The sequence below is a fragment of the Phasianus colchicus genome, chromosome 32 (genome assembly GCF_987193195.1).
Source record: "Phasianus colchicus chromosome 32, bPhaCol1.hap1.1, whole genome shotgun sequence".
Lineage (NCBI taxonomy): Eukaryota > Metazoa > Chordata > Aves > Galliformes > Phasianidae > Phasianus > Phasianus colchicus.
Genome location: NC_143467.1, coordinates 1,587,149 through 1,599,906, shown reverse-complemented (window position 1 = coordinate 1,599,906; position 12,758 = coordinate 1,587,149). Strand labels below are relative to the sequence as shown.

The 12,758-nt window shown below is 60.1% G+C and overlaps 2 protein-coding genes across 9 annotated transcripts in view; both read right to left on the bottom strand.

Annotated features, from left to right (window-relative positions):
* Positions 1-2,545, bottom strand: part of MEGF8 (multiple EGF like domains 8) — a 56,184-nt gene extending 53,639 nt beyond the window's left edge. For all 3 annotated transcript variants that reach the window (XM_090128158.1, XM_090128159.1, XM_090128160.1), the window contains exons 1-2: positions 2,431-2,545; positions 312-580 (exon numbers count right to left, since the gene is read on the bottom strand). In XM_090128158.1, the coding sequence (XP_089984284.1) occupies positions 312-477 (166 nt within the window). In that variant the 5' untranslated portion in view covers positions 478-580; positions 2,431-2,545. The remainder of the gene's footprint in view (positions 1-311; positions 581-2,430) is intronic.
* A 2,367-nt stretch (positions 2,546-4,912) lies between these two features.
* NPHS1 (NPHS1 adhesion molecule, nephrin) overlaps positions 4,913-12,758 on the bottom strand; it is a 79,059-nt gene continuing 71,213 nt past the window's right edge. For all 6 annotated transcript variants that reach the window (XM_090128156.1, XM_090128152.1, XM_090128157.1 and 3 more), the window contains exons 19-24: positions 12,120-12,337; positions 10,081-10,192; positions 8,961-9,124; positions 7,416-7,636; positions 5,527-5,687; positions 4,913-4,982 (exon numbers count right to left, since the gene is read on the bottom strand). In XM_090128156.1, the coding sequence (XP_089984282.1) occupies positions 4,925-4,982; positions 5,527-5,687; positions 7,416-7,636; positions 8,961-9,124; positions 10,081-10,192; positions 12,120-12,337 (934 nt within the window). In that variant the 3' untranslated portion in view covers positions 4,913-4,924. The remainder of the gene's footprint in view (positions 4,983-5,526; positions 5,688-7,415; positions 7,637-8,960; positions 9,125-10,080; positions 10,193-12,119; positions 12,338-12,758) is intronic.

Here is a 12,758-nt window from a genome sequence, read left to right as displayed (position 1 = left end):
CTCTGTGTCTCCCTATGTGTCCCTATGTGTCTCTATGGGTCCCTATGTTGTCTATCAGTCCCTATGGGTCCCTATGTGTCTCCATGGGTCCCTATGGGTCTCTATGGGGTCCCTATGTGTTCCTATGTGTCTCTATAGGTCCCTCTGGTCTCTATGGGTCTCTTCGTCTCCCTACGGGTCTCTTTGTCTCCCTATGGGTCCCTATGTGTCTCTATGGGTCCCTATGGTCTCTATGGGGTTCCTATGGGTCCCTTCAGGTCTCTGTGTGTCCCTATGGTCCCCACGTGTCCCCACGTGTCCCCACGGCTCACCGTGCAGCACCCAGATGCACTCCCCCATGACGGAGTAATTCCCGGCGCCGTCACTCAAAGCGCCGCTTCCTTTCAGGCTCCACCTCTTTCCGGTGCAAGCCCCGCCCACCGCCCCGCCCACCGCCTGCACCAGCACGAGCCACGCCCACAAAAGGGGCGGGGCCATGGCGCCGGCGGGCGGGGCTTAGGGAGGGCGGTGGCCGAGGGGGGCGGGGCTTCGCAGCTCGTGGGCGTGGTCTTCTCGGAGTGGGCGGGGCTTCCAATTGGAGCTGGAAAAGGGGGGAGGGGTCAGGGAGCTCGGCCCCATAGCGGGGTCCTCCTGCCCCATAGCGAGGTCCTCCTGCCCCACAGCGTGCCCCATAGCAAGGTCCTCCTGCCCCATAGCGGGGTCCTCCTGCCCCATAGCATGCCCCATAGCAAGGTCCTCCTGCCCCATAGAGAGGTCCTCTTGCCCCATAGCGTGCCCATAGCAGAGTCCTCCTGCCCCATAGCGGGTCCTCCTGCCCCATAGCGGGGTCCTCCTGCCCCATAGCAAGGTCCTCCTGCCCCATAGCATGCCCCATAGCAAGGTCCTCCTGCCCCATAGCGAGGTCCTCCTGCCCCATAGCGAGGTCCTCCTGCCCCATAGCGCGGTCCTCCTGCCCCACAGCGTGCCCCATAGCAGGGTCCTCCTGCCCCATAGCATGCCCCATAGCAAGGTCCTCCTGCCCCACAGCAGGGTCCTGCCCCACAGCGTGACCCATAGTGGGGTCCTCCTGCCCCATAGCGTGCCCATAGCAGAGTCCTCCTGCCCCATAGCGGGCTCCTCCTGCCCCACAGCAGAGTCCTCCTGCCCCACAGCGTGCCCCATAGCGGGGTCCTCCTGCCCCATAGTGTGCCCCATAGCGGGTCCTCCTGCCCCATAGCGCGGTCCTCCTGCCCCATAGTGTGCCCCATAGCGGGGTCCTCCAGCCCCATAGCGTGCCCCATAGTGGGGTCCTCCTGCCCCATAGCGGGGTCCTGCTCCATAGTGTGCCCCATAGCAGGGTCCTGCCCTATAGCGGGGTCCTCCTGCCCCACAGCGTGCCCCATAGTGGGGTCATGCCCCATAGCATGCCCCATAGAGTGGCCCTGCCCCACAGCAGGTCCCATAAAAGGTTCCAGCCCCATAGAGGGGATCTGCCCCATAGCCAGCCCCATAGTAGGAGCCCCAGCCCCACAACCAGCCCCATAGGGATCTATGGGATCCCAGCCCCACAACCAGCCCCATAGTGATCTATGGGGAGCCCAGCCCCACAACCAGCCCCATAGGAATCTATGGAGGCCCAGCCACACAACCAGCCCCATAACTGCAGCTACAGCCCCACAACCAGCCCCATAACTGGAGTCCCAGCCCCACAACCAGCCCCATATCTGGAGCTACAGCCCCACAACCAGCCCCATAGGGATCTATGGGATCCCCAGCCCCACAACCAGCCCCATAGGGATGCATGGATCCCCAGCCCCACAACCAGCCCCATAGGAATCTATGGAGGCCCCAGCCCCACAACCAGCCCCATAACTGGAGCCCCAGCCCCACAACCAGCCCCATAGGGATGTACGGGATCCCCAGCCCCACAACCAGCCCCATAGGGACCGATGGAGGCCCAGCCCCACAACCAGCCCCATAGCGATCTATGGGGAGCCCAGCCCCACAACCAGCCCCATAACTGGAGCCCCAGCCCCACAACCAGCCCCATAACGATCTATGGGATCCCAGCCCCACAACCAGCCCCATAACTGCAGCCCAGCCCCACAACCAGCCCCACAGGGATCTATGGGATCCCCAGCCCCACAACTGGAGCCCCAGCCCCACAACCAGCCCCACAGCGACTTAAGGGGATCCCCAGCCCCACACGGATCTCCTGCCCCATAGCGCGCCCCATAGCCGAGCCCCACACCGCTCCCCCAGCCCCCCCCCCCCATGGGGCAGCGCCGCTCTGGGGTCTCTATGGGGCGCGATGGGGCCGAATCCCCACTGGAATCTACGGGAGCCGTGGGGCTGCGGGGTCCCGTGGGGATTTATGGGGCGCTTATGGGGTTCCATGGGGCGCTTATGGGGTTCTTTGTGTCTCTATGGGGCCGCCCCACAACTCCTCACCGCTCCGCACGGCGTTGGAGGACTCCGGAGCACAGAGACGCGCGGGGTAGAGCGGCACCGGAAGGGGCGGAGTCACGCTGGAGACACCGCAAAGAGGCGGAGCGAAAAGAGGAAACGAGCGGCCAGAGCGGCGCCACCGACCATAGAGACGGGGAGACAGAGCGCCGCCCGCGGTCCTCCACGGCGCTGCATTGGAGTGAAGGGGTCCGGAGGGGGCGGGGCTTTGATGAAGGGGCGGGGTTTGACAGAAGGGGCGGGGCTTGTGGAAGGGGGCGGGGCTTGGGGGAAGGGGCGGGGCTTGGGTTGAATGGGGCAGAGTTCGGGGATTCTATGGGGCAGAACTTGGGATCTATGGGGCACAGATTGGGGATCTGTGGGGCAGAGTTTGGGATTCTATGGGGCAGAGTTTGGGATCCTTATGGGGCAGAATTTGCGGTTCTATGGGGAACAGTTTGGGGATCTATGGGGCAGAACTTGGGATCTATGGGGCAGAGATAGGGGATCTGTGGGGCAGAGTTTGGGATTCTATGGGGCAGAATTTCGGGATCTATGGGGCAGAATTTGGGATCTATGGGGCACAGATTGGGGATCTATGGGGCAGAATTTGGGATCCTTATGGGGCAGAATTTTGGGATCTATGAGGCAGAATTTGGGGTTCTATGGGGCACAGTTTGGGATTCTATGGGGCACAGATTGGGGATCTATGGGGCAGAATTTGGGATCTATGGGGCATAGTTTGGGATCCCTATAGGGCAGAGCTTGGGATCTATGGGGCACAGATTGGGGATCTGTGGGGCAGAGTTTGGGATTCTATGGGGCAGACTTTGGGATCTATGGGGCACAGATTGGGGATCTATGGGGCAGAATTTGGGATCCTTATGGGGCAGAATTTCGGGATCTATGGGGCAGAATTTGGGGTTCTATGGGGCACAGATTGGGGATCTATGGGGCAGAATTTGGGATCTATGGGGCATAGTTTGGGATCCCTATAGGGCAGAGCTTGGGATCTATGGGGCACAGATTGGGGATCTGTGGGGCAGAGTTTGGGATTCTATGGGGCAGAATTTGGGGTTCTATGGGGCACAGATTGAGGATCTGTGGGGCAGAATTTGGGGTTCTATGGGGCACAGTTTGGGATCTATGGGGCAGAATTTGAGATCTATGGGGCACAGTTTGGGATTCTATAGGGCAGAACTTGGGATCTATGGGGCAGAGATTGGGGATCTGTGGGGCAGAGTTTTGGATTCTATGGGGCAGAATTTGGGATCCTTATGGGGCAGAATTTCGGGATCTATGGGGCAGAATTTGGGGTTCTATCGGGCACAGATTGGGATCCCTATAGGGCAGAGCTTGGGATCTATGGGGCACAGATTGGGATTCTATGGGGCAGACTTTGGGATCTATGGGGCACAGTTTGGGGATCTGTGGGGCAGAGTTTGGGATTCTATGGGACAGAATTTGGTATCCCTATGGGGCAGAATTTGGGATCTATGGGGCACAGTTTGGAGGATCTATGGGGCAGAATTTGGGGTTCTATGGGGCAGAATTTAGGATCCCTATGGGGCAGAATTTGGGGATCTATGGGGCACAGTTTGGGATTCTATGGGGCAGCGGTGAGGGGCTCCTATGGTTCCTATGGGGCAGATTTGGGGTCTCTGTGGGGCAGCACCTCGTGGGTTGCAGAGCACTTGTGGGGCACTGAGATATGGGGCTGCTATGGGGCAAGTGCCCTGTAACCCACAGAAGTTATGGGGCGGCTATGGGGCAGCTATGGGGCGGCTATGGGGCACCTATGGGGCAGCTATGGGGCAGCTATGGGGCAGCTATGGGGCAGCCATGGGGGAGGTAGTGGGGTGTGAGGGAGACCCATAGAGACCCATAGAGACCCATAGAGACCCCATAGACCCATAGAGATGCATAGAGATGCATGGAGACCCCATAGAGACCCCATAACTGCCCCATAGCGACCCATAGAGACCCAATAGCGCCTCATAGAGACCCCATAGAGATCCATAGGGACCCACAGAGACCCCATAACTGCCCCATAGAGACCCATTGAGACCCATAGGGACCCATAGAGACCCATAGAGACCCATAGAGCCCCATAGAGCCCCACAGAGACCCCATAGGGACCCATAGAGACCAACAGGGACCCATAGGGACCCCATAACTGCCCCATAAGACCCATAGAGACCTCATAGAGAGACCCCATAACTGCCGCATAGAGACCCATAGGGAGACCCCAAAGAGACCCCAGAGAGACCCACAGAGACCCCATAGACCCATAGAGATGCATAGAGACACATAGAAACCCTATAGAGCCCCATAGAGACCCCATAGAGACCCAGAGAGACCCATAGGGACCCATAGAGACCCCATAGAGACCCCATAGACCCATAGAGACCCCATAGACCCATAGAGCCCCATAGAGCCCCATAGAGACCCATAGAGACCCATAGAGCCCCATAGAGACGCCATTAATGAAGGCTGTTAATTAGGCGCAGTTTATTGGGGCGGGCTCACACCAATTCCCCCCGGAGGTGAAAGGGCAGCTGCAGACACAAGGGGGGGGGGGGGGGGGGGGGATTTAGAGACCCCAAATCTCCCCCAAAATTGAGACCCCCACCCCCCCCACCCCACTAAAAGGGGCGGAGACCCCAATTCCCCCTCCTCCCCCCCCCCCAAGTAATTAAGGGGGTTGGGGGGGGTAATTAAAGACCCATTCCTATAATTGAAACCACCCCCTATAATTGCGACCCCCTCACCCAAATTGAGACCCCCCCCCAAATTGAGACCCCCCCCCCACCAAAAGGGTGAAGGACCCCAATCCCCCCCCCTGCAAACCCCCAAATCAATCCCATAATTAAGACCCCCCCCAAGGAAATGGAGATCAGCCCCCCCAAAATTAATGGGGGCAATGAGACCCCCAGTGCCCCCCCCAAAATTAATGGGTCTGGGGGCTGGGGGGGGTAATTAAAGACCCCCAAATCACCTCCAAAATTGAGCCCCCCCCCCAAATTAAAAGCCGCCCCCCCCCCACAAAAGGATCAACCCCCCCCCCCCCCAAAAAAAAAAGGGGGGGGGGTCGTTTCTCACCTCCTCCCCCCCCCCCATTCGACCACATCCTCGTAGTGATGGGGGACCGCGGGGGGGTCCCATTTTTGGGAGTCCTCCCAAATTGGGGGGGGGAAGTCCTCCAAAGTGGGGGGGGCGACGTCGCCGGGGGGGGGGAGCGGCCACGATCCCACGGAGCTCAGCTGGGGGGCGGGGGGGGGGGGGGAAATGTGTGTGGGGGGGGGGGGGGATGTGGTGCACCCCCAAATTTCAACTCCCCCCCCCCAATAAATAAATAAATGGGTCTGGGGGGGTCACAGAACCTCCAAAAATGGATCTGGGGGGGGGGGGGGGTCAGAGGACCCCCCCAATAAATAAATGGGTCTGGGAGGGGGGGGGGGCAAAAAATAATGGGTTGGAGGACCTCCCCCCCTAAATGTGCCCCCCCCCCAATAAATAAATGGGTCTGGGGGGCTGGGGAGGGGGGGGCACGAAAAATAATGGGTTGGAGGACCCCCAAATGCCCCCCCCCAATAAATAAATGGGTCGGGGGGGGTCACAGAAACCCTAAAAATGGTCTGGGGGGGGGACATTGGAAACCCCCCCCCCCCCCAATACATAAATGGGTCTGGGGGGACATTTGACCCCCCCAGCACAAAATAAATGGGTCTGGGGGGGGGCAGGGGACCCCCCAATAAATAAATGGGTCTGGGGGGGGGCAGGGGACCCCCCCCACAAAAAAATAAATGGGGCTGGGGGGGTCACAGGAACTATAAAAAATGGGTCTGGGGGGAGGGGACAGAGGAAACCCCCTTGATTTGCCCCCCCCCCCAATAAATAAATGGGTCTGGGGGGGGGGGCACAAAAAAAATAATGGGTTGGAGGACCCCCCCCCCTTCAGATGCCCCCCCCCAATAAATAAATGGGTCTGGGGGGGCGGGGGGGGCAAAAAATAATGGGTTGGAGGACCTCCCCCCCTAAATGTGCCCCCCCCAATAAATAAATGGGTCTGGGGGGCTGGGGAGGGGGGGGCACGAAAAATAATGGGTTGGAGGACCCCCAAATGCCCCCCCCCAATAAATAAATGGGTCTGGGGGGGTCACAGGAGCTATAAAAAATGGGTCTGGGGGGGGGGACAGAGGAAACCCCCTTGATTTGCCCCCCCCCCCAATAAATAAATGGGTCTGGGGGGCTGGGGAGGGGGGGGCACGAAAAATAATGGGTTGGAGGACCCCCAAATGTCCCCCCCCAATAAATAAATGGGACTGGGGGGGGCAGGGGACCCCCCCCCAAAAAAAATAATGGGTTGGAGGACCTACAGATGCCCCCCCCCCCCCCCCCCTCAAAAATAAATGGGTCTGGGGGGGGGGTCAGAGGACGGCCCTAATAAATAAATGGGACCCCCCTCCCCCCCCCCAAAATAATTATGGGTTGGAGGACCCCCAAATACCCCCCCCCTCAATAAATAAATGGGACTGGGGGGGGGAGGGGACCCCCCCCATCTTCTCCCCCCCCCCCCCAAAATTATAATGGATTGCAGGACCCCCAAATGTCCCCCCCCCAAAAATAAATGGATCTGGGGGGGGGTCACAGAATCCTTAAAAATGGGTCTGGGGGGGGGGGGTCAGAGGACGCCCCTAATAAATAAATGGGACCCCCCTCCCCCCCCCCAAAATAATGATGGGTTGGAAGACCCCCAAATGCCCCCCCCCAATAAAAATAAATGGATCTGGGGGGGTCACAGAACCCCCTTCCCCCCCCCCAAAAAAAAATATGGGTGTGGGGGGTCACAGAACCCCCAAAAATGGGTCGGGGGGGGGGGGGAACAACGTCACCCCCCCTCCATGGGTCACGTGACACTCCCCCCCCCCCCCATACCCCCCCCATCGTTCCCACTGCCCCCCCATTTCCCCCTCCCCCCCCCCCCTCACCTCCACGCTCTCTTCTCCCGTCCCCTCCTGGCTCCGCCCCTTTTCCTCGGCCCCGCCCCCCCACTTCCGCTTCCGCCTCAGCAAGGCTCCGCCCAACGCTCCGTTCCCCAACAGCAGCAGCGCCCCCACGGCGCACAGCGCCCCCACGAGGGCTGGAGGAATGGGAAGCGCCGGGGGGGGCGGGGCTTCGCCTGGGGGCTGCGGCCAATCCTGGGGCAGATCTGCGCGGGGGGAAGGATTGAACATCACTTCCGGTTTGATCAACACTTCCGGTGTCGTCCGTCCACCACCCGTTCCTGTTTCACTTTCACTTTCGAACCCCCATTTCCCGTTCCGAGCCCGACTTCCGGTTCTGACCCCAACTTCCGGTTCTGACCCCAACTTCCGGTTCTCACCCTGATTTCCCGTCTCACCCCCCCTCCATTTCCGTTAACCCCCTCCACTCCTTTCCCACTTCCCCTCCCTCCACATCTCCTATGGTCGGCACTTCCACGTCCCATTTCCTGTCCGAATCTGCCACTTCCGTTCCGCGGGGCTCAACTTCCGGTTTCACTTTAGAACATCAGATCCACTCTTAGTTTCACTTTTGCAGCCTTAGTTATGCATCGACTTTCAGTTTGCAGCTCCTCCTTTTTTACTTTCACTTTCATTTCCGGTTCTGAGCCCGACTTCCGGTTCTGAGCCCGACTTCCGGTCCTCACCCCGATTTCCCATCTCACCCAGCTCCATTTCTGTTAACCGCCCCTCCCTTCCCACTTCCTTTTCTCCCCTCCTGCCCCATGGTGGCAATTCCACCTCTCACCCCCCAACTTCCTGTCCCAATCTGCCACTTCCTTTCCTCTGGGTCTGACTTCCGGTTTCACATTGGAACCACAATTCGATTTTCAGTTTCACTTTCTGACCTCACTTCTGGATCGACTTCTAGCTTGTCGCCCTCCATTTTCACTTTCATTTTCACTTTCACTTCCGACCCGCAACTTCCGGCTCTGAACCCAACTTCCGGTCCTCACCCTAATTTCCTATTCCACCCACCTCCATTTCCCTTTACCCCCCGCACGCCTTTCCCGTTTCCTCACCCCGCCCCGTGCCCCATGTGGGCACTTCCAACCCCCACCCCCCACTTCCTGTCCCAATCTGTCACTTCCGTTCCGCGTGGTGTGACTTCCGGTTTCACTTTCCCTTTGGAACCGCAATTCTGCATTTAGTTTCACTTTTACTTCCTCTCATCTGGAACGGCCTCAAGTTTGCCCACTCCCCACTTTCACTTTCACTACCGCCCCCCGGCTTCCGGCTCAGATTCCAACTTCCGGTTCCATCCACCTCCATTTCCATTCACCCTCCCCGCACGTGCCCTAAGGCATCCCCTCCACCCCAACTTCCCGCCCCACCCCCTCCACTTCCTGTCCCTTCACGGCCACACCGGAAGTTATGTCCATTCACTCCCCCTCCCCCCCCCTTCCCCGTAACCCCTGCCCCTCACGTGCCCTATAGCATCACTTTCACTCCACGCCCTCAACTTCCGGTCCCGCCCCCTTTCCCACATACCGGAAGTGGTGGCCGTGATGGCCACGGGGGCGCTGTCCCCCCGAGCGTTGCGCGCGGTGATGATGACGTCATAAGTGGTGGACGGGAGGAGGCCGCTGACGGTGAGGGCGGGGTCAGGAGCCAGGAAGGCGGCGGGAGGGGGCGGGGCGCCGGGACCCTGAACTCTGAGGGGAGGGGCCGGAAGTGATGTCGGCGCGGGCCGGAAGTGGGTGAGAAAATTGAGGAGAAAGCGAAAGCGAGAAGTAAATGACGGGGATCGGACCGGAAGTGGGTGGGGAAGGGCTATAGAGAGACCGGAAGTGGACGTTCTAAGTGTCCGGAAGTGAGGGGAGATTACCGGAAGTGGATGGGGGAGGGCTATAGGGAGAACGGAAGTGAGGAGTTCGAAGGGACCGGAAGTAGTGAGGAAGAGGGGGAGAATGGGAAAATGAAAGTGAGACATAAACGAAGGGCATCGGGCCGGAAGTGGGTGGGGGAAGGCTATCGGGAGAGCGGAAGTGGGGGCGTTTCGAAGGGACCGGAAGTTGGGGGAGAGGACCGGAAGTGTTTGGGGGAGGGCTCTAAGGAGACCGGAAGTAGGAGGGTTTAAAGGGACCAGAAAAATGGGATGAATGGGAAAGTGAAAGTGAGAAATAAATGAGGGGGATCAGACCGGAAGTGGGTGAGGGAGGGCTATATAGAGATCGGAAGTGGTTTCTAAAGAACCGGAAGTGGGGGCAGAAGACCGGAAGCGGGTGGGAGAGAGCTATAGGGAGACCCCCCCCCCCGTTTTTAGGACCTCCCCCCCATTTCATCCCGCCTCCCCCACTTCAGACCCCCCCCCCCCCATTTTAGGACTCCCCCACATTTGAAGCCCTCCCCCCTCCCCCCCCCATTTTTGGACACCCTCCCCCCCCCCCATTTCCCTCCCTCCCATTTTTGCCCCCTCCCCCCCGCCCCCATTTTTGGACACACCCCCCCCCCCCACATTTCCCTCCCTCCCACTTTTTGTCTCCCCCCCATTTTTGGAACCCCCACATTTTTGTATCTCCCTCCAATTTTTGCCCTCCCTCCCCCCTATTTTCAACCCCCCGCCCATTTTTGCCTCCCCCCCCCAATTTTTGCCTCCCCCCCCCCCCACCTGACAACGAAGCTCTGCTGCAGCCCCCCCCCAAACCCGGCCCTCCATTCCAGGCTCAGCGATGTGGGGCTGCTCTGCAACACGCGAACATCGCGGGGGGGGTCCGGCCGGTCTGCAGGACCAGTATGGACCAGTAAGGACCAGTAGAAACCAGTATGGACCCGTACGGGCCGGTATGGACCAGTGCTCCCAGTCCCCCTTCAATCCCATTCCCATTCTCTCCCAGTGCTCCCAGTTCCATTCCCATTCCCTCCCAGTTCCTCCCACTGCTCCAAGTCCCATTTCCAGTCCCTCCCCGTCCCACCCAGTCCTATTCCCAGTATAAACCAGTATGGACCAGTATTGGGCAGTAAGGACCAGTGTGGACCAGTACGGGCCACTATGGACCAGTATACACCAGTATGAACCGGTGTGGACCAGTACAAACCAGTATGAACCAGTATGGACCAGTACGGACCAGTACGAACCAGTATGAACCAGTATGAACCAGAACAAACCAGCCTAAACTAGTATGAACCAGTACATACCGGTATGGACCGCTATGAACTGATATGAACCAGGGCAAACCAGTATGAACCAGTATGGATCAGTATGGACCCGTATGAACCAGTATAGACCAGTATGGACCAGGATGAACCAGTATAGACCAGTATGGACCAGGATGGACCAGTATGAACCCAGTCCACAGGAGTTCCCCACTGGGATCTCCCAGTGTGGTCTCCCAGTCCCCCCTCAGTCTTTCCCAGTCCCTCCCAGTCCTTCCCAGTCCTTCCCAGTCCCAGTCCCAGTCCCCTCCCAGTCGATCCCAGTCATTCCCTGTGCTCCCAGTGTGGTCTCCCAGTGCTCCCAGTGCTCCCACTGCCACCCCAGTCCCATTCCAACTCCCTCCCAGTCCCTCCCAGTTCCTCCCAGTCCCTCTCAGTCCCCCCCATTCCCACTCCCTCCCAGTGCTCCCAGTTCCATTCCCATTCCCTCCCATTCCTTCCCAGTGCTCCCAAGTCCCCCTTCAATCCCATTCCCATTCCCTCCCAGTGCTCCCAGTTCCATTCCCATTCCCTCCCAGTTCCTCCCACTGCTCCAAGTCCCACTCCCAGTCCCATTCCCAGTCTGTCCCAGTGCTCCCAGTTCCATTCCCATTCCCTCCCATTCCCTCCCAGTGCTCCCAGTTCCATTCCCAGTCCCTCCCAGTCCCACACCCAATCCCCCCCAGTTCCACCCAGTTCCACTCCCATTCCCTCCCAGTGCTCCCAGTTCCATTCCCATTCCCTCCCATTCCCTCCCAGTGCTCCCAGTTCCATTCCCATTCCCTCCCAATCCCTCCCAGTGCTCCCAGTTCCATTCCCATTCCCTCCCCTTCCCTCCCATTCCCTCCCAGTGCTCCCAGTCCCATTCCCTCCCAGTGCTCCCAGTCCCATTCCCTCCCAGTGCTCCCAGTCCCATTCCCATTCCCTCCCAGTATTCCCAGATCCATTCCCTCCCAGTCCTCCCAGTTCCCCCCCATTCCCCTCCCTTTCTCTCCCATTCCCTCCCAGTCCCATTCCCATTCCCTCCCAGTGCTCCCAGTTCCATTCCCAGTCCCTCCCATTCCCTCCCAGTGCTCCCAGTCCCACTCCCAGTCCCTCCCAGTGCTCCCAGTCCCATCCCCATTCCCTCCCAGTGCTCCCAGTCCCACTCCCAGTCCCTCCCAGTGCTCCCAGTCCCATCCCCAGTCCCTCCCAGTGCTCCCAGTCCCATTCCCACTCCCTCCCAGTGCTCCCAGTCCCTCCCATTCCCTCCCAGTGCTCCCAGTCCCATCCCCAGTCCCTCCCAGTGCTCCCAGTCCCATCCCCACTCCCTCCCAGTGCTCCCAGTCCCATTCCCACTCCCTCCCAGTGCTCCCAGTCCCACTCCCAGTCCCTCCCAGTGCTCCCAGTCCCATCCCCATTCCCTCCCAGTGCTCCCAGTCCCATCCCCACTCCCTCCCAGTGCTCCCAGTCCCATTCCCACTCCCTCCCAGTGCTCCCAGTCCCACTCCCAGTCCCTCCCAGTGCTCCCAGTACCCGCCAGTTGCAGCCTCATCTCCCTCCTGGCCGTCCCCCTGGCGCTCCTCGCCACGCAGACGAAGCTCCCCAAGGTCCGGTTCCGGTGCTCCCAGTTTCGATACTGGTCCCAGTTTGGGGAGGGGGCGGCACGGCGCTGGGAGCGCTCCAGGCTGACGTTGGTGACCCTGAGGACGCTGCTGCTCCACGGCGCCTCCCGCCACTGCCTCCAGTGGTACCTGGGGAACTGGGAGTACTGGGACGGACTGGGAGGGACTGGGAGTTGGGGCGGGGGGGAACTGGGGGGACTGGGAGGGAATGGGGGGGAACTGGGAGGACTGGGAGGGAATGGGAGGGATTGGGAGGGGGGGTGGGGAGGAATTGGGAGGACTGGGAGGGACTGGGAGGGAATTGGGGGGAACTGGGAGGACTGGGAGGGACGGGGAGGGATTGGGAGGGGGGGCGGGGGGGAACTGGGAGGACTGGGAGGGACTGGGAGGGAATTGGGGGGAACTGGGAGGACTGGGAGGGACTGGGAGGGACTGGGAGGGGAATGGGGGGGACTGGGCGGGACTGGGAGGACTGGGAGGGAGAGCGGGGGGAACTGGGAGGACTGGGAGGGACTGGGAGGGGGAATGGGGGGGAATTGGGAGGGAACGG